The sequence below is a fragment of the Calliphora vicina genome, chromosome 1 (genome assembly GCF_958450345.1).
Source record: "Calliphora vicina chromosome 1, idCalVici1.1, whole genome shotgun sequence".
NCBI classification, from domain to species: Eukaryota; Metazoa; Arthropoda; class Insecta; order Diptera; family Calliphoridae; genus Calliphora; species Calliphora vicina.
The window spans coordinates 170,088,392-170,110,318 of record NC_088780.1 but is presented as its reverse complement, the minus strand read 5'-3'; the positions used below and the strand labels follow the sequence as shown (position 1 = coordinate 170,110,318).

The following is a 21,927-nucleotide window of genomic DNA, read 5'->3' as shown; positions in this document are numbered from 1 at the left end:
TTGGTGAACATTAGTAAAAAAATCATTCTTAAACAATTTTAGGTAAATCGGTTAGGGTTAAGACGTGCCGCAAGCCCTCTGAAGTTTTGAGATGCATTTACAAGGGGAAAAATGCATTTTTTTCAGTTTTTGTAAAAATGTTGCCATTAAAAAATTACATTTGCAATTTAATTTAATTTAAAAGAATAGAAATGTGTACGTAATTGTCGTTCTAATGAGACATAAAAAACAAAAATTGGTCCAAACATTTTTGAAGTTATTAAAACTTCTTCAGACCATTACCGTGTCTCAGGCAACTAGAACAAGAAATGTAGGAACAAAATTAACATATTTTGATAAATATTAAAATAAAAGCCCATTTTTACTTAAAATATATCCATATTTACTTGTATATGAGTTTTTGTCTTCGTAGGATACCCTTAACCTATTCGCAGGTATGACCAAATAAATAAAATTTGTTTAACGGCAGTTTCAAAACTCCATTTTAAAATTTTTAAAAATTTTGTAAAACAAATTTCAGAATTTTTTTTATCATCTCATTGGGATTTATTGAGAATATAATAGGGAATAAAAATATGAAAATATTTCTAATTGTTTTTCCGTACCTGCGATTTAAATTTCGAAATGTTCGAGAAAAACCAATTTTTTGCCCATTTTTTGGCGAATGAGCTATATTTCCTTACTGGTATAAATTTTAAATGAAACATATTCAGAATATTATAGTCCAGATAATTCTAAATATACTCTTTTTTACTCTTTTTACTAAAACCTTAAATTGTGAAGGTCAAAGGTCAAATTTTTCACTATTTGGAATTTCTCTTGGAAAGATAGAGAAATGTTGTATATTTTTGGGCCGATTTTGATGAAACTTAACAAAAATATAACATAAACTCTAGTATTTATAATAACAGCACAAGAATGGAAATTAACACTTAATGACACTTGGGGTTAAAATGACCCCAAACTTTTAAAATCATAATTTTTTATGGTTTTAGAAGTTTGGGGTCATTTTAACCCCAAGTGCTATATAGGGTTAATTTTAATTTTTCTGCTGTTTTTTGTAAATACAAGGCTTTATGTTATATTTTTGTTAAGTTCCATCAAAATCGGCCCAAAAATATACAACATTTCGCTATCTTTCCAAGAGAAATTCCAAATATTGAAAAATTTTACCTTTGACCTTCACAATTTAAGGTTTAGCGTTTTCCAATTTTAGTAAAACGTTCGTAGTATATTTTGAATTATCTGGACTATAATATTCTGAAAATGTTTTACTTAAAATGTATAACAGTAAGGAAATATAGCTCATTCGCCAAAAAATGGGCAAATAATTGGTTTTTCTCGAACGGAAAAACTATAAGAAATATTTTCATAATTTTTTCATATTTTTATACCCTATTATATTCTCAATAAATCCCAATGAGATGATAAAAAAAATTCTGAAATTTGTTTAACATAATTTTGAAAAATTAGAAAATGGAGTTTTGAAATTGCATTTAAAAAAATTTAATTTTTTTGGCCATACCTGCGTATAGGTTAACGGTATCCTACGAAGACAAAAACTCATATACAAGTAAATATGGATATATTTTAAGTAAAAATGGGCTTTTATTTTAATATTTATCAAAATATGTTAATTTTGTTCCTACATTTCTTGTTCTAGTTGCTTGAGATACGTTAATGACCTGGGGTATTTTTAATAACTATAAAATTGTTTGACCAATTTCATTCTGTTTGTTATGTCTCATTAGAAAGACAATTATGTACATATTTCTATTATTTTAAATTAAATTGCAAAAGTAATTGTTTAATGGCAAAATTTTTACAAAAACTGAAAAAATGCATTCAGAGAGCTGTGCCGCCAACCGATTTACCCACAATTTTTTCAGGATAATTCACCAAACTGGGGGGGTGAGAATGGCCAAAATCCAACATTCGTTTATTAAGGGCCACCCTAATGTACATTCATACATTATGTACGAGTATTTATTTCTTATATTTCAAATTCAGTTTAATGCAACTAAACGATGTCGCGCTAAAGTAATTTCCGCAGGAGTACAAAATTTATTAATTAAAAACTGGTTACATTTTAAGAAGAAAAAAAATCATAGTACATAAATGACCAAAACTTGGAAAATACACCATTAGATTTGTTTCTTACACACAAGATTTAGTTGCTAAATATGAATTCCTCCAAAAGAAAAAATAATGCAAAAGCAGAACCATTTCTTGACATGACAAGTTTTTTGATCGTTGCTGCACTTTTTGCCAATTTGTCTAAAAGGCAAAAAGGTAAAATCAAAAGCTTTTTTATCATCGATTCTGTGAGTTGGAGTGTGTGTGTGTTTATGCCATAAACACGTCACAACTCAAGCTTTAACTATGATTATATTTGGTACCCACCAACTAAATCAAAGCTTCAATTCCAAACGAAAATATTTAATAAAAGCCCAGGCCTTAAGGCAAAGTAAAAAGATTTTCAATACAGATTTTGTTTAACGCGCATCGGAATTTTTCTGCAATCAAAAATCAAACCAAAAAAAAAGAAACCATTAGCGTTTGTTGTGTCCATTAAAATAGTCGAAATAAATTAAGAATGAATTTTCCAAGTGCCATACAAATATTAAGCATTTTCTATTTAATCGTAGTGGTGAAATCATTTCCGGACGGTGCTCCTTCAGATACATGTGTCAAGAAACGTCCGAATCAACCAAATCATGGCCAGGCACGTTCTCAACCGCTCGACAAGAATCCCTACGAAGTAGTGGCCAATACAGAATCTTTTAATCCTGGTCAGGAAGTTACAGGTAGACAGACATTGAGATTGTTTACAGATGCGCAAAAGTGATTAACTAAACAATTATTTTTATTTTCCTATTTCCTGTGTGTGTTTATGTGTGTGTGTTTACGTACGATCGTAGTGGTCATTTATCCGCATGGCAAACAGGAACTGTTCCGTGGCTTTTTCTTGCAAGCACGCGATGCTAATTCGAATGAATGGATTGGGGAGTGGCAACGCAGTGAGAATACAAACACTATACCAGAATGTTCGGCCATAACACACGGTGACAATCGCGACAAACTTGCGGCGAAACTAATATGGAAAGCTCCACAGAACAAGCGTGGACGTGTTTATTTCACGTAAGTATCTTCTATTCTATACATACATACATATGTATGTATAAATGAACAGTGTTCATAGCTTGATCAGATCAGTTTGTGCACCATATTCAGAACTACATATGTAGTTGCAAGTAAATATGACTAGAATGGAAAGACGTCAACTGCTAGGCGTTCTAAAAAGTGCAGTTCATTTGTTTTTTAATTATATCACTTTTAATGAGTATCTTTTTGTATATTTCTTAATTAAAACTTGTCTTTTCAATACATATGTATGTATGTACATGTATGCGGATTCAACTCAATGCTTTTCGCAGTGTAAAATCATGGTATTATTGAGCAATTAGACCTAAATTTTTATGGACATTAAATAATCCTACTAAAATGATCTATTGCGGTAATAAAAACTACTTGAAATTTATGTTAATTTATGAAAACAAATTAAAATTGCAATACGCTGAATCAATTCTTTAATTCTTAGATTCATTATTATTATTTCAATCCCTTAGTAAAATAATTTTATATTATTAGAAATTAAAAAAATTAACATAACCAGCAAAAATTGATTACATGTACTTATAAGTATTATATATTTATTAGGGTATTCATTCGACTAATGATCGTTCGATTAATCGAATAATTTCTTACGAATAATTATTCGAACAATTTTATAAAGAATAATCGAATAAAACTTCTATAAATATATATAAATTGCTGCAAGAAGTTACAATTCTAAAAACAAATCTTTCAAAATTTTTAACTTAGGACTTGAACCAATGAAAATAAAAGGTACGGAATAAAATATTTGTTATTTAGCTGGCAAAATATTAGAAGAATCGCAATTAATAATCAAAATATTAACTTAGATTTAAGTAGGGTTGAATGTGATGGAGAATGTGATTTTGAAACAGCCATCGAAAGTGATATTGAGGATGACATTTATAATGATTACATTGAAATAGATGAAGGCCATGAACTTAAAATATACATATGTATATAAGTGATGTTAATTACCGCGTACGTAAATGTTGCAAAATATTTAATAAATCGAATGATAAACACACAAATATTGTAAACTAACGTTTTGTTGCAAGAAAAGCATGAAGTTCGTCTTATACATGATTTTGAACATCGCACAGTGGTATGAGAATAAAAAAAGATGGAAATAAATCTGTAACTTCTAAACCCATGCGCAAAGAGGAAGTGTAATCGAGTTTAAGTTTTGAATTTGGACCTCATGAGCCCACCAGGAGCGGAACCAGGGGTTCCCAAAGCCGGGTATGTTCAATTTTTAAAATGATCCTATATACATAGGATCAATTATCTCTTATAGCTTAGGAGATATTCGCATTTGAAAATTTAATTTTCAACATTTTTACCCACCCCACTCCAGTTTTTTGGTGACCGCGGTTCCAAACATTCCCCGATTTTATCCATTTTTCTTTTATAGGATTAACAATAGATCTATATATCAAATAAAGAAAGAAGTGTTTAAAAATCATGGCTGAGTCCAAAGTTACATGCATTTGAATTTAAAAAAATTAAAAAAGGCGATTTTTCGCATTTTTTTTTGGGTAAAAAGTACTTTTATTCTTTTTAAGTTATCTAAAAATTTTCTAAGAGGATGTATAATGAATTTGTACTTTTTGAAAGGCTAACTTTACGCCAAATATTTTAAATGAAAAAAACATTTTCTTCAATTTTATTGAAAATTCTTTTGTTTTGACATTTTTTCACCACAAAAATAAAATTGTAAATAAAAAAACAATAACACAAAACATATGAAATATAAGTTCAAAATAGAACTTGTAATAGTTTGCAACGAGAGAACACTCTCTAAAATTTATACGTTCTTGATTTTTTCTCTACTTGCAAGTTTTTTGAGTTAATGAACGCTTTTCCAGTAACAATTGTTACTAACTAGTAACAACTTTTAGTTATTGAACATAGCTATTTTAAAAGGAATAAAATATGAAAATTGTGTGTATAAAACAATTGTTACTGGAAAAGCGTTCATTTACTTTTTACTATTTTTGAGATTTTAAGAGAGTAATTTTGTAAATTTTGATTTTATTCTCTCGTTGCAAGTATTTACTGGGAAAGTAAATGAACAGACCTATTATCAGTTCACACTGTTGTCAGATTGTTGTATGATAAAAATTGCCAGATCCGTTGTTAGACATTGCCAGAACTGTCAAATCATTTGAAACAAACAATTTGAAATTGATCATCATCATTACCTTGGTCTGACTTTTTTTCTGAATTTTTGCAAAATGCAATTGAAAGAGGTGCGGAGATTTTCCCATTTTCCTTTGCAATCGTTAAAACTTACCTGGATGGCATCTGCGACCTCTTGGCATAAAATATCTTAGCGTACCTCAACTTCCTCAATAAGTTTGATAATATTTTCGAGTGACACGGATCCCACCTTTTAGCGGTAAGATTTTTGTTTGGACCTTAATTGTTTGCCGCCCTCAGAGCCTGTTGGCGACTGCATAAACAAAATCAAGGCTTGGCTCATAGCTGTGTCGCAGGTTTCATTTATTGTCGATATCCATTTTTTATTTAATTTGTTTTCCAATTTAGTTTTGCTTTGGTTTTTTAATATTATTAATAGGAACTTTTTTAATGGTCGGTCGGGCCAAAGGTAACTGTTAAGAAAATATAAAAAATAAATACAATTTGCAGAAAAACATCAATAAATAGTAAATGAAGGATTTAATAATATTTTAGGTTTAAAATGTATTAATACAAGTTATTGTCGTCTGTAAATACCTTTAACATAATTGTACATACACACCAGAGCTGTAAATGAATCACTCATTTTTGAATTAATTCGCGAATCATTCACACAAAAAAATGAATTGAATGAAATTTGAGTCAATTCAAATGTATTTGGTAAAAATGAATTGCAATTCGTTTCCAATTCAAATGAATTGAATTGATTTTGAATTAATTCAATTCATTTACAATTCATTTGAATTGATTTTGAATTCATTCAAACGAATTAGAAAAAAAAATTATCAATTCATTTCCAACTCCGACGCGAAATTCGCAGCATATTTAGCAGATTCTTCAATGTTATTAAGTATGCAGAATAATTAATCGACGGTTAAGAAGTCTTCCTTTAAATATAATGCGCCGTTACCTGGTGTTGAAAGATTATTTTCGTACGCCTCTGTTCTAAACATCCCTAAACATGGATTTCTTTCAGATGATAATTTTGAAAAGCTATTGTTGTTTAAGGTGAATGATGCATTCTAATTAAATCTAATTAGCCTTATTTATGAAACTCAATTGTGTTTTGAACTACATACATTGTTAGTTTTCCTGATTTTTGATTATTTTTGGAAGATAGTTTTATTTTTTTGAAATAAATATAATATAAATATTAGCAAAAAGTTTGTTGTTGGGTGGTCGTGGGTCACAAAATTTCAAAAATTATTAATTGCTTCTTGAATATTAAATAAAAATCAGTTCTTGAAGAAATAAACTCCAAACACCATGTTTTCATTGAGCGTATACAGGACAAGGCTTTTCAATTTTTGTACTGGATATTTTCATTTTGGTAGGAGATATCTTTCATTCCCCCTAGAGATCTGCTCTTGAATTTGATTGATTGCAACTCATTTTTGAATCATTCATTTGAATTGCTAATTCTTTTTTCTAATTCATTTGAATTAATTCAAAATCAATTCAATTCAAATGAATTGTAAATGAATTGCAACTCATTTTTACAAATTCATTTGAATTGGAAATGAATTGAAATTCATTTCTGCCTAATTCGTTTGAATTGATTCAAATTTCATTCAATTCATTTTTTCAATTCAATGAATTAATTCAAAATTTAGCTAATTCATAATGAATTAAAATCAAAAAAGAATGATTCATTTACAGCTCTGATACACACATACATATGCACAATTATGTTTATTTATTTGTAATACAGATTATTAATTTAGTAGCATGACTTTTTAAAACTGAAAAGATTTCAATATATGTATTTTTCAATTATCAGCTTAAACATGTATTTATTTATGTTTCTTTATTTATATTTATTTTCCAGTGGCACCGTTTTAAAAAGTTATGGCACATTCTGGAGCGATATTGTTGGCAAAGTTCAAAAACATCAATAATTTGTAAATTAATTCGATCTACATAAATGATAATGCTTTTAAAACCATACATATGTAAATACTGTATTAAAATAATACGAACTAATTATTCTTTATTTTTCCTTTAACTTTTTGCTACAGTTCCAAATGCTATTAATATTGATTTCTAAAGAAACAAAGACTTGATAAATGTAACAAAATATTTAAAGAATGCTAAATTCGTATTAGAATACATTCATACTAAGTATATGTAAAATGTTTGATTATGATTGAACAATTTTAACTGTTTTATTATAAAATAAAGTTGGCTTCCGTTACCGCTAATTTCCCATCATAGCTAAACTACCATTGCATCACGACTACTGTTACCAAAACGTCTAAACTTGTAGTTACCGCTGAAACACCGTTACCGAAATAATCGAAATTTTATGAATAACAATAATTTCATACAGTGAATAAAAAACTTATCGGCCGAAATTTATAGAGTTTTATTTTACATCAATTTATAGGTTAGGTTCAATTTATATCAAGGTAATATATTCAATATACTCTATCTTACGATTTTCATGAACATTTATTTTATTGAAATTTTTGCAATTTCTGTATCTGAAGCAAATTTTATGTCTGAATGGAAAACCATAATGAACGATCCTAATGTATCTGAACCAAAAGTAACTTTTTTATCAACCAAATTGTAGCGTAAGTATAAATTTTGACATTGCTATTCCAATTAAATCATATACTATATATACTACGGTGGCCCTTAATAAACGAAAGTTGGATTTTGGCCACTCTCATCATCATGTAAATCGGTTGGGGTTAAGACGTGCCGCAAGCCCTCTGAAGTTTTGAGATGCATTTACAAGGGGAAAAATGCATATTTTTTCAGTTTTTGTAAAAATTTTGCCATTAAGAAATTACTTTTGCAATTTAATTTAAAAGAATAGAAATGTGTACTTAATTGTCGTTCTAATTAGATATAAAAAACAGAAATTAGTCAAAAAATATTAAAGTTATTAAAAATACCCCAGGCCATTAATGTATCTCAGGCCACTAGAACAAGATATGTAGGAACAAATTCAACATATTTTGATAAATATTAAAATTAAAGCTCATTTTTACTTAAAACATATCCATATTTACTTGTATATGAGTTATTGTCTTCGTAGGATACCGTTAACCTATTCTTAGGTATGAACAAAAAAATAAATTTTTTTAAACGGCAGTTTCAAATATCCATTTTCATATTTTTCAAAATTTTGTTAAACAAATTTCAGAATTTTTTTATCATCTCATTGGGATTTATTGAGAATATAATAGGGAATAAAAATATGAAAAAATTATGAAAATATCTCTTATAGTTTTTCCGTACCTGCGATTTAAATTTTGAAATTTTCGAGAAAAACCAATTATTTGGCCATTTTTTGGCGAATGAGCTCTATTTGCTTACTGTTAAGAATTTGAAGTAAGACCTATTCAGAATATTATAGTCCATATAATTCTAAATATACTACGAACGTTTTACTAAAATTGGAAAACGTTAAACCTTAAATCATGAAGGTCAAAGGTCAAATTCGTCAATATTTGGAATTTATAATTTAAAGATAGCGAAATGTTATTTATTTTTGGGTGAATTTTCATTAGTATTTACATTAACAGCACAAAAATGGAAATTAACCCTTAATGGCATTTGGGGTTAAAATGACCCCAAACTTTAAAAAACATAAAAACCTTGTCAATTTCAATTGTGCTGATCAAAATTTGATTTTTAAAGGAAGCAAACTTAAAAATATTGGCCCATAATCATAGTCAAACACTAAAGTCGGTTCTTTTTAGAAACAACTTTAAAATAAAAACCGGCTTTTAATTATTTTGCAACTATAGTCAAAATTAAAGTATGTTTTAAATTGAACCGACTTTAACTGGGTGCCACCGCAAATGTAGAAAATGTTTTCATACAATATACAACAAAATACAGACAAGTGACAACGCTGAACAGCTGACATACAATAAAAGTAACCGGGACAACTAAAGAAAAAAAGTTGTTTGTAGTGGAAAAATAAAATATATATAAGATGAATATCATAATTAGAATATTTTGGTACTAATTTTATTGATAACTGTTCAATAATTGCAAAATCTGTACCAATATCTTGTAACTTAAACATTTTTTACTTTCTGCCGAACTTTTTTACTTGGTGAAGAACAGCTGATGCTGTTGTTAAACGAGTTAATAACAGCTTCAGGTAGTTTTATATTTAAAGTCGACTTCAACGTCAGAAGAATACTTTAACTTGTCTATGATAGACCTAAAGTCCACTCTAGAGTAAAGTCGAGTTTAATTCTCTTAAAGTATTCTTTATTTCTGACTATGATTATGGGCCATTGTGTTGTGTATTTGAAGGTAGTAAGAAGTTAACCCATTTTAAAAAGTTTTCACAATTTTGACCACACATTTTTTAAATGGCAAAATATTGTGTTTATACCTGATTTTTGCATTAATAACGTAATTGTCGTTCGTTGGTAATTGCATCAGTTGAGAACGGCCGGACCGGTTTAGACAATTTTTTTTTAAATATTGGTCATAGTTCAACTTAGGTTTTTACGGAATGAAAAATTGACCACGCCCACTTTTTTCGACTTATCTAAAATCGGAAAACGGCTACACCGATTTGGCAAATTTTTTGTTGAAATGTTCGCAGTTATCCAATACCACGGCCACTTTTTTCGATTTATCTAAAATCGGAAAACGGCTATTTGGCTAATTTGTTTTTAAATGTTCGTAGTAAAATTCTTAATAAAAATTTACCACGCCCACTTTTGTTTGATATATCTAAAATCGCAGAACGCCTGGACCGATTTGGCTATTTTTTTTTTTAAATGTTCGCAATATTCCACAAAAGTTTTTTACGCTCACTAATACGCCCACTTATCAAATGCATCTGTAAATATGTGACCAAAGGTAGTGACATGGCAATTTCATATGGGCCGCTATGTTAGCAGTAACGAAGCCATTTGGCACATTTTTTCATTTGCCATTCATGAAAGATATCCAACGGTTGTTCATTTAGCAGCACATCTGGAAAATGTTTGATCGACCGCCATCTACAACAGTGACCAGATTTATTGATATGTGACGGAATGATAAATTTGCCCGAACGCTGCTATACTCCGAAATGCCAAGATATTATACTTGGAATCAATCGTCAAAGAAATTTCAACGGCGGAAACAAGGAATTCCAGTTCCAGGTTTCCCCCATTTATTTTCCAACGACACATTAGGTCCATCCGAGATACGATGAGTGTTTCTATTTGCGTTGGCCAAAAATCGATTTTTTATATAAAAACTCAAAATATCTAAATTCGCTAATAACTTGGCCAATAAGCGTTTAATCAAGAAAAAAGGCTCGATCTGTGATCACTCATATTTCTGGCCAAAAATCGATGTTTTATATAAAAAGTCAAAATATCTAAATTCGCTATTAACTTGGCCAACAAGCGTTTAATCAAAAAAAGGAGCTCGATCTGTGATCACTCATATTTCTGAACAAAAATCGGTTTTTTATATAAAAACTCCAAATATCTAAATTCGATAATAACTTGGCCTAAAAGCGTTTAATCAAGAAAAGGAGCTCGATTTGTGATCACTCATATTTCTGACCAAAAATCGATTTTTTATATAAAAACACACAGTATCTGAAATCGCTAATAACTTCGCCAATAAGCGTTTAATCAAGAAAAGCAGCTTGATCTGTAATCACTCATATTTCTGAACAAAAATCGATTTTTTATATAAAAACTCAAAATATCTAAATTTGCTTATAACTTGGCCAATAAGCGTTTAATCAAGAAAAGGAGCTCGATCTGTGATCACTCATATTTCTGGCCAAAAATCGATTTGTTTATATAAAAACTCACAATATCGATAATAACTTGGGCAATAAGCGTTTAATCAAGAAAAGGAGCTCGATCTTTGATCACTCATTTTTCACACCAAAATTCGATTACTTGTATAAAAACTTAAAATATGTACATTGATTTACATGTATTCTGTTGTTGCAAGACTTAGGTTTTTGACAACAAACTTAGGTTCTTTGTCTCTCAGTAGCGCTTCTATGTATATTTTATTCTATGTCCTATATGAATAAAAATTATCATTCAAAAATACGTTTTTTTTTTCTTTTTAACTATTTTTACCTTTTTCAAACCGCTTCTCACAAATTCACAAATCGAACACAACCCTTTTTTTGTAACATGGACAGGACAACGTCTGTCGGGTCAGCTAGTACTTAATAAACGTTGTTATTGTATACTTCTTTTAAAACGCAGCTAAAAAAGTCTATAAAAACGGCTTATTACGAAAAACATTACTGGTTTTTGACTTTAGAATTATAAAATTCTCGGAAATGAACAGGTTTGTATAATGTTTCCGACTTTACACAGAATGTTACATCTAGTACGTTTCCAAAAATGTAAATAGATGGAACGCACATATGTACATATATTTGGCTTCTTAAGAAGATTCAACTTCCAGCAAAAATGATTTATAAAATTTAAAAAAAATGTTAAGTACCTAATATTGATTAAATAATTTCCAATATTAATTGAAAAAATTGTGTTCATTCGCATAAAAAATATTTTTCTTCGATTATTCGAATTATTATTATTCGAATGACTCCCTAATATATGTATGTATGTATATACAAACATATGTATGTATGTAATTTGCTCTGTTGATAACAAACAATAGTTTCTTATAATTTTTATTTACAGTTTAACTAGCTGCCAAAACTAGAAATATGTAGTTCTAGTTTTATTTTCCAAACATATGTATGTACGTGCTGTTGTAACGTCTGAAGTGTGTAGAGCACAAACTAAGATAATAATTGAAAAAAAAAAGAAAAAAATAATAAATTTTCTTATTTGTACTGCCCTGGTACATACTGTAAAAGGTGTTTGAAATATTCCATTAAAAACAGCAACAAATGTAAAGATTATTTTTAAAACAAAATTATTGGACTGTCTCAATCAATTCTGAACTGATAACAGACGTTTTATATTAATTGTCGTTTATGCTGATCCAGATATAGAAGGGTTGCTCAATAAATTTTGAGACTGCTGATTCTGTTTATAAATTAAAGTGAGTTTTCACAGTATGTATGTACTTGTCTCACGAAATTGTATTATGAAAAAAAAATTCAAAAAATTTTGTTCATGTTTTTGTTGTGTAAAAAAAATCAGAGTGTAATTTTCCATTTTTTTTTTAAATGAATGTAAACTTTATAATTTTTTAAATTACTAAGGATAAATCATATAAAAACAGAAAACTCAACGGACAAAACAAAAGCACCCTCTTATAAGATGTTTAAAAATTTGACTACGTTACTGCATATTTGCAATGTAAGTTAATGGAACTCACAACGAATGCATTTAAAAATTCCAGAAGATAAACATAAAGGCAGGCATAGTGTGCATAATTTAAGTTTTATACAGTTTATTTTGAAAAAAAGAATGGCAAGTAAAAAGTATTCCAGTGAATTTAAAATTAAAGTTATTGAAGACTGGAAGACGTGTTTATCACGACATGAATTGAGTAAATAATATTCAATTAACAGATCAATTATTTCCAGGCTCATTTCAAAGTTTTTGCAGACTGGTCGCAGATCACCGGTACATTCTGGAGGACGTCCGCGAAAAAAAACACGATATTATGATTCCTTGATCAAAAGAGCAATACAAAACAAGTAAGAAAATATGGTCGGTCAAGCCCGACCATATAATACCCTACACCAAGTAAATGAGTAAAAATATTTTTCTTTTAAAATATCAATAATTTATATTCATGAGTGATTTTCGGAAGTAGGCCTTATATGGGGGCTATGACCAATTATGGACCGATCACCTTGAAATTAGGTCGTGTGATTTATGTCTATATTAAAGTTAACTATGTTGAATTTTGTGAGTATACCAACATTTTTAAGCGATTTATGCACGCTAAAGTGATTTTCGGAAGCGGGTCTATATGGGAGCTATGACTAATTATGGACCGATCGTAACAAAATTTTGTGACATGAATTTTGTATATATAAAACTTATTTGGAGCGAAATTTGTGTAGATACATAGATAAATTAAACATTTATGACCGATAAAGACCAATTTCGAGGGGACATTTGTATGGGGGCTAGGTGAAATAATGGACCGATTTCAGCCAGTTTCAATAGGCTTGGTCCTTGGGTCGAAAAAGTAATATGTACCAAATTTGATCGAAATATTTTCAAAATTGTACAGGTCGCAATTTTGCGCACAAGGTTTACATGGACAGCCAGCCAGCCGTCCAGCCAACCAGACGGACGGACGGACATCGTGATTCTAAGTCGATCGGTATACTTTAAGTGGGCGTTACAAACATCTGCACAAACGCATAATACCCTCCCCACTATGGTGGTGTAAGGTATAAAGATCCTACAGCATCAGCTAGTAAAGTACGAACAAGTTTAAGATTATACGTTAGCGAATGAACAATCCGTAGAAGAGCATTAGAAGCCGATTTATTCAGTAGACGACCAGCAAAAAAAACCCTTTATATCAGCTAAAAACAAGAAAGCTAGACTGGAGTTTGCCAAAGCCCACATCGACTAGAGTGTCCAATAATTGGAGACAGTACTGTTCTCTGACGAATCCAAATACAACTTAAAAAGTTCCGATTTAATAAGGCATGTCCGCAGACCAAAAGGAGGAGGCAATGTAATGATCTGGGGTTGCTTTTCTGGTCATGGAATTGGGCCAATTCATAAAATTGATGGGATTATGGATCGGTTTATGTTCCGTGATATACTGAAAGATGTAATGTTGCCTTATGCCAGTGAAGAGATGCCACTTATAGGGAGCTTCCAAGAGGATAACGATCCTAAGCACACCTCCAAAGTTTGTAAGACTTGGCTACAGAGCAATAAGATTCAAGTTTTTAATTGGACTCCACAATCTCCCAATCTCAATCCTATTGAGAACTTGAGGGACATTGTTAATAAGAAAATAAAACGTGAAAATTGCCGAAATAAGGATCGCAATTTTCACGATTTATTTCAAGCAGTTAAAATAACCTGGGGAGGAATATTGCACGACACCATAAAAACTTAATATCTTCTATGCCTAAGAGATGTGATTGTGTAATCCAAAACAAAGGATTTGCAACAAAATATTAATTAATATATTTTTTTGTATATTATATCCATGAAGGGGTGCTTTAGTTTTGTCCGTTTCATTCTCTACCTCAAAATATTTTTTGATTTTTAGTTACCTCTTATAGAAAAATTAACTTTAAAAGTATTTGTTTATCAATAATAAATATGTATGTATATGTATGTATAATATACATACATATACATTGTATATGTATGTATTAACAAATGAAAATAATATATAGTCGAAATTTAAAACATTGTTTTTATAAAAGAAAATCTAATAAGAAAAAAATTCACGAGGGGGTGCTTCAGTTATGGCCGATACTGTATAAATATGTACATATTTTTACAAGATTTTAAATTAAAATCAACAATTCATAAATTGAATATGGTGTTGTTGCTTTATGTATGCATATTTTGGAGGTAAAGAATCGGTTGCTATAACTGGTTTTTTGTTTTAAAGCACTCTCAATCTCTCTCTCTATTCTCCCAGTATTGTATTTGTATTTGTGAATGCGCTTCCATGATCCAGTGTTGCCGATTTCCCTGTACTTATTAACAAAGTGAACAGTTTAAATTTTTTCTGAATAACATGAGTAATTTTATTTCTTTTTGAGACATCTTAAGTTTTAAATTTCGAGAATTAATTCTTTTGATAGTCGGTAGGAATTCTTTCAAAACTTTTAAAAACAAAAAATATCGCTGGCTTAACATGCAAAGGCTCCAAGTCCATATTTTAAAATTTTACAGGAGAGACAAAAAACATTCAAACTTTTTTGCGTAAATATTTTTGAAATATTTACGGAAAAAAAATATATGTATATGTATATTCTGGATCGTTATAGATAGTCTGTATGTTGAAATAAACTTTCCGTAGCTCCCAAATAACTTACATACATGATTCATACATCAATATATCGGGAATTCTTCCGGCTCGGTTGCTATTCGTTGACAATATCGGTCAACATATGGCTGAGATATAAGGGAAATACCAGGACAATCTCGATTTTTGGGCTATTTTTTATCTATATCTGGATTACTAAGTCATTAACGATGTAGTATAAAGACCCGTTCAGTTGGACTGACAATGGGTCAAAATCGGGAAAAATATTTTTTAACCCGAATTTTGTTTTCCATCAAAAAAATTTTTTTGGATTTAAATTCTTTTTCCAAAAAAAAAAAATTTTAAAAAAATGTAAAAAAAAAATTGGAAAAAAAAATTTTTAAAAAGGGTATATATTATATATTAAGATTTTGTATACCTAAAAATGTTTAAAATTTGTATTTTAAAGTACAATTTGGTGAAGGGTATATACGATTAGGCATAGCCGATATATGTAGGTATCAACACAAATTTAGCTCTAAATAAGTTTTATATATGTATATGGAAATCATGTCACCTAATTTCATGCTGATCGGTTTATAATTAATCATAGCTCCCATATAAGGCCCGCTCCCAAAAATAACTTTAACGATCATAAATCTCTTAAAAATTTTGGTATACACATAAAATTTAACGCAAATATCTTTCATGGCGATCGGTCCATAATTAGGCACAGCTCCCATATAAGACCCTCTTCCGAAAATAAATTATTGAAATTTTAAAAGAAAAATGATTTTGATAAGTAAATGATTACTTGTTTTAATACATGTCATTGAACAATTAGAAAGAAATGGTTAGACTGTACTTTTTGTAGGGACTTAGAGCTTTTTCTTGTGATAAATTGTGATAAATTGGACTAAGCGCTTTTGCTCATCACTACAAAACAACAACAAAAAGCGAGATAACTGCAATTTTTTCTTTGTAATCGATGTAGTTTTACTTATTGTACATTACTGCATTAAAATCTCAATTTCTAAAAAAAGTGGACTTAGAGCCTTTGCATGTTAAGCCAGCGATATGTTAAAAGAATAGAAAATAAAAAAACAGTACTAAAATTAAACAAAGGTTAATTTAAACCAAATTTGTTTGTTAAAATAAAATTAAACACTTTTGTGAGTAACATTCTAAAATTGTGTTGGACGTTTTTACAAATTAATAATATTAGTCGAAAATACGATCTAAATAAAGGAAAATATTACTTTATTAAAGACAAGAACTAAAAATCTAAATACTGTCTTATACAGGCCTGTCACACATTTTGTTCGGAATGATTTCAATTCCGTAGTTTTTATTCCGATCTATTTCGTTTTAGGTTCTTCAGATTCCTTGTAATTTATTAATTCCAAAATTATTTAATAATTCTATATTTCTGATTTTAATTTGACAGCGTTTTTGATATTAAAAGAACAGAAATTTTTTGGTACAGAAATTGTTTAAATTAAAAAACAAAACAAATAATTACAATGTAATATCAATTCCACTTCGAAAACTGAAAGTGGTTTTACTCAGAAAGAAATATCTTTACTCTCAAATTAACTGATTTACTCTCAACTAATTAAATTAAATTTTGATCGAAATAAATTAAATTTTAATAATAAATTCGGTTGTTATTATTCTGAACTTTATGACAGTGACAAAATTATAACAAAAATGGTTTTAATAATAATTTCCATTTTAAACTTCATAAGTTCAAAGTTTTGTTATAATTTACAGGGATAAGTAAGTCTTAGTTTTATAAGAACGATTACTAATTTTATGAGAAATTAAAACTTGATTTTTTGATTGTTTACTTTTTGTAAAATATTTAAAATTTTGAATTGTTTAAATGATTCAGTTGAGTAATATTGAATCGTAGCATCGGCAACACTGCCATGATCGCATGTTGTTTTTATTGTCGTTAGCTGGTTGAATTTGTCTGTGTATCTCAATTAATCAACAATTTTCCAATGACCAGAATCAACCGGCTCATGTTTACGTTCAATATATAAAAACGCCGACCACTTAGTTACAAAAGTGAAATTCAGGCGAACAGTCGTAAAGCGTCAGCGCTAATTGGTTGTTAAAGATTATAGATTAAAACAAACGTGATATTAAAAATGGTTATCAACTTTGCTGCCGGCCCAGCTAAGTTACCCGAAGAGGTAGGTATCACATACTTAAATTCATACATACTTATATACATATCTGTAAATGTATGCACCTTAATATTGCTGTGGAAGCTTAAACCATGAAAACAATTTATTGTATTTAGGTTCTAAAGGAAGTACAGCAAAATTTGCTAAATTGTAATGGCAGTGGAATTTCAGTTATGGAAATGTCTCATCGCTCCTCAACATATGATAAAATTCAAAAAGATGCCATTAACACGTTGAGGGAACTCTTAGATGTGCCAAATAACTACAAGATATTGCTTATGCAAGGTGGAGGTACTGGCCAATTTGCGGCTGTAGCCATGAATCTTATTGGACGCACAGGCACTGCTGATTATGTTGTAACCGGCTCTTGGTCTGCAAAGGCAGCAAAGGAAGCCACTCAGTACGGTAAAGTTAATTTGGTTTTGCCAAAGTTTGCAAAATATACGACAGTGCCCCGCCTGGATACGTGGAAATTGGATTCGAATGCTTCGTACGTGTACTATTGCGATAATGAAACTGTTGACGGCGTAGAATTTGACTTTGTTCCGGAAATTCCCAACGACGTGCCCTTGGTTTGCGATATGTCTTCAAACTTCCTATCTCGAAAGTTCGATGTAAAACGCTTTGGTATAATTTTTGCTGGAGCTCAAAAAAATATTGGACCCTCAGGAACTACCGTGATTATAATACGTGAAGATTTGTTGGGCCATCATCTAAATATAACACCGTCCGTATTAAATTTTTCATTAATGCACAAAAACGACTCACTATTAAACACCCCGCCTACTTTTGGGTTAGTTATTGCATAATTTTTCTATTTTGTTTTTAAGGCTGATGAAATTTCTATTAATTTTACAGAATTTACGTTATGGGTTTGGTTTTTGAGTGGATCTCACGCAATGGTGGCGTTGAAGGAATGTCACAGAAATCGGTAGTCAAGTCTAAACTCATTTACGATATGATTGACAAGTCGAACGGATTTTACTATTGCCCAGTTGATGCAAATGTACGTTCCCGTATGAATGTACCATTTCGTATTGGCAGTCCTCAGGGTGATGAAAATCTCGAAAAAGCTTTCTTAGCTAAAGCCGAAAGCGAAGGCATGATTCAACTGAAAGGTCATCGATCTGTTGGCGGTATTCGAGCATCCCTTTATAATGCCGTCACCACTGATGAAACACAAAAATTAGCAAGTCTTATGATGGAATTTTATGAAAACAATCGAAAATAAAATACACAAATTTGTTATACTGATACACGTACATGGTCTGTTCAATAACAAAAAAACTATTACGAATTATTAAAACTGTTCACAGAAAAATTTTAATTTTTCATCGAAAAACAAAAACAATTTGTGATAATTCGTAATAGTTTTTTGTCTACAGCCTAGTTTCTTTATTAAATTTACAATAATTGATGTCTTTTAAAGATCTCATCCAATTCATTTTCTATTTCCTTATTCGTACCACGTAGATTGTCGACCACCTTTTTAGCCCATGCAAAATATTCATCGCGACGTTGCTGAAAGTATTAAACAAAATTTATAATTATAATACAATTTATAATCTTAAACATAAATGCATACATACATGTACATACATATATTATGACAATTTAATGCAACTATGTAAATGATCACTGTAAATTTGTTCAAAATGTTTCCGTGTCCACAGAAAAAATAATTGGTTTTTCATTTGGTAATTGTATTTTTTACATAAGCTACATATATGATTTTCAACTTTAACTATTTTACATTAGCGAAGTACTTGGGATTTTTATTTTATTTATTTTTTGTATATTTTTTAAATTTTTAAAAACAAAATTGTTGCGATTTTCTTAGGAAGTTTAATTAATAATTCCATACATTTTAAAAAGAAAATGCCAATACATATTGATTTTCGACATGTAAACTGTTTATGGCAACGTTTGCTAAAACCAAATATAAAGTAAATTAATGATATTTAGCTGTCTTTAGTCGTAAATTTCAGAATCTATTATTTTCTTATTATTCCTGGATGAACAAATCTAAACAATAAGGCCTAGTTTTTGGGATTCTTTTTTATATACACTAAACATAATATGTATAATAGTTATAAACTATAATACGTTTTAACTACTAGAAATTAATTATATTGTACATAAATTGATACAGATTTTTGTTTGTTTTAAAAACTCGGCCAATTTTTCTTTTTTTGGATACATGAAGAAAAGTTCAATGTATAATAAGTACATTACGGATGATGGTTGGTATTAATATTACTATAAATAATAGAAAAAATACTTACCTCTGTCCAATTATTTGGTAATATTTGTTCTAAATCCCTCAAATTGTCCAATTTATCAGCTAATTTTATCAGCTTGGCTTTGGTACTCGCTGCTGCTGCATGTTCTATCTGCAGTTGTTTACGAACATGTTTTTCTAAAGTCTTATCATCTGTTACCTCACGTACAATATTACATATTTCAGTTCTGAAAATATCCTTGTTGTAAAGAAAGTGTAATAAAATCATTAATTTTGTTTTTTATGTCACAGCTTAATGACATCCTAATCTAAATCGAAATTTCGATATTTTTATACCCTTCGCCATGTTTTTTTTTTTCAAATAAGTCTTTAGATAAAACAATCTATTGAATACGATATATGATTTTTTTATTCGAACACGAAAAGTGTTAAGTAAGTAATCGAAAGTATCATAAATAGTCAGCACTTTAAAATTTAATTATTTCGTAATTGGTATTTCATAAAGTACGCGTTCAAATTGAAAGTGGAATTTTCCGATGCACTAATATATTTCTACCCATTCCTTTTTCTATTTTAATTGTTCAACATTAGTGGACAATAAATGAATTGTTAAGTAACTAATTTAGAAGCTATTGTAATATAGTAATATAAAACTTTTTAAAAATCAAAAACATCCACAAATAAATATTACGAAAACTGCATAATATTCTCTGGTTCCAAACTGATATGCTATGGAGAAGTCTTACTATATAGGTATAGGTACAAATTTAAATTTACTTTGTATCCTTTTTTGGAGCTGTTTTTTACCTCAATTTCTTCAAAAGTTGTATCAGTGTCTTCAACCGTATCATGCAGTAGAGCCGCCATAAGTATCGACTCATCGTCAATGTTGCCTTCCATGGATAAAATGGTGGCTACATTTATAGGATGATTAATATATGGAGTTTGATTTGCATTGTTCCGTCTTTGGTCACGATGTTTTAAAGCAGCAAATTGTAAGCATTTCATAAATGTTTTTGAGGGCGACATATGTATTTTACAATTTGTTTAGTTCTCTATTGGTCCAGTTTAGCTTCTTGAGGTTATGTTCCTAAAACAATTGTGAGAAATAGAGTATTATTTATGGTCTCTTAAGTTGAAATAATAGATATGTTCATAAGCATATTAAACAAATATGTATGTATAAGTTGCGGGCATAACTCTTCTATCTAAGCAAAGCGGAAATTACGACAACAGCGCCGGACACGGGATTTAATTTATAAAAGCGAGGCAATCTCTCGACAGTTGGGATTTTTGGCAACACTAATTAATGTAAGCGGTATTAACGGCAGATTATTTTAAATTTAGATAACCGTAAATAAGGCCGGCGAGAAAATAAAAAGTATTTGGGAAATAAAAAATTATACATAATAATGTACAAAAATTTGTTTGGATCTGGAGTCGTACCCATAAAATGTTCGGCTTTCATAAAACATTTACCTAATGTTTGTTGTTTCTTACCTTAAAAACTGATTATATTTGAAAAATATATTTCTTCGACATTTGTTTACCACAAAAAAAAAAAATAATAAAAAAAACACAGCTGATCAGTGTTGTCTGTATATTTTCAGATCTCATCCCCATTTAACGTTTTTGTAGTCTCAAAACTCCTCAACAAAATGTACCTATAGCCAACTGTAAAGTGTTGTAGTGTAATTTGAAGTAATTACTAAAAGTTTTAAAAGATCTTTTCGCTTTAAATAATTTTCGGTAAGTGGGCTATGACCATTTATGGACATATCTTCATAACATTGGATAGAATAAGTATTTATAAAAGGATTTTGAGTTAATGTTAAATAAAGAAATAGTGGAGCGAAAGTTATATGTACATATAACATGACCTTTTTTGAAGATCCATTTACTATATTATAATTATTCTTCTAGATTATATTGGTGAACTCTATAGATTATATGATACTGTTATACATTGAACAATTGACTTATAGAACACTGATCTGATCCCAAATAGTGTTCTATAAGTCGATTATTCGCAAACAAAATTTTAATATTTTTGCTAAGAATTTTATTATAATCATTTTTCTCATCAATAAATCTAGCAAGCATATATGAGGAGCCGCAGAACAAAATATACTTTTTCGCATTTTATCAAAAATAGGTTTTTTGGTATTTTTATAATATTTGGGTTGAAATCATCTAGAAACAATCAAACAATCCTTTATTAAAATGGTTTTATATCAAACATCCTTAACA

The 21,927-nt window shown here is 29.5% G+C and overlaps 3 protein-coding genes across 3 annotated transcripts; 2 read left to right on the top strand and 1 right to left on the bottom strand.

Moving 5' to 3' along the window:
- The first annotated feature begins 2,494 nt into the window (after positions 1-2,494).
- Positions 2,495-7,341, top strand: LOC135960863 (putative defense protein 3). The gene is made up of 3 exons (XM_065512267.1): positions 2,495-2,807; positions 2,922-3,141; positions 7,187-7,341. Exons 1-3 carry the CDS (start codon positions 2,597-2,599, stop codon positions 7,254-7,256), a joined length of 501 nt encoding a protein of 166 aa, XP_065368339.1. The 5' UTR covers positions 2,495-2,596; the 3' UTR covers positions 7,257-7,341.
- Positions 7,342-17,242: 9,901 nt separating this feature from the next.
- LOC135948741 (probable phosphoserine aminotransferase) lies at positions 17,243-18,691 on the top strand. Its single transcript, XM_065498164.1, has 3 exons — positions 17,243-17,441; positions 17,552-18,228; positions 18,294-18,691. Exons 1-3 carry the CDS (start codon positions 17,397-17,399, stop codon positions 18,664-18,666), a joined length of 1,095 nt encoding a protein of 364 aa, XP_065354236.1. The 5' UTR covers positions 17,243-17,396; the 3' UTR covers positions 18,667-18,691.
- A 93-nt stretch (positions 18,692-18,784) lies between these two features.
- On the bottom strand, positions 18,785-21,216 carry Mesh1 (Metazoan SpoT homolog-1). Its single transcript, XM_065498165.1, has 4 exons — positions 21,178-21,216; positions 20,485-20,767; positions 19,721-19,915; positions 18,785-18,956 (listed from the first exon to the last, which is right to left on the bottom strand). The coding sequence occupies exons 2-4, from the start codon at positions 20,704-20,706 to the stop codon at positions 18,840-18,842; spliced, it is 534 nt and encodes a 177-aa protein (XP_065354237.1). The 5' UTR covers positions 20,707-20,767; positions 21,178-21,216; the 3' UTR covers positions 18,785-18,839.
- Between the last annotated feature and the right edge of the window lie 711 nt (positions 21,217-21,927).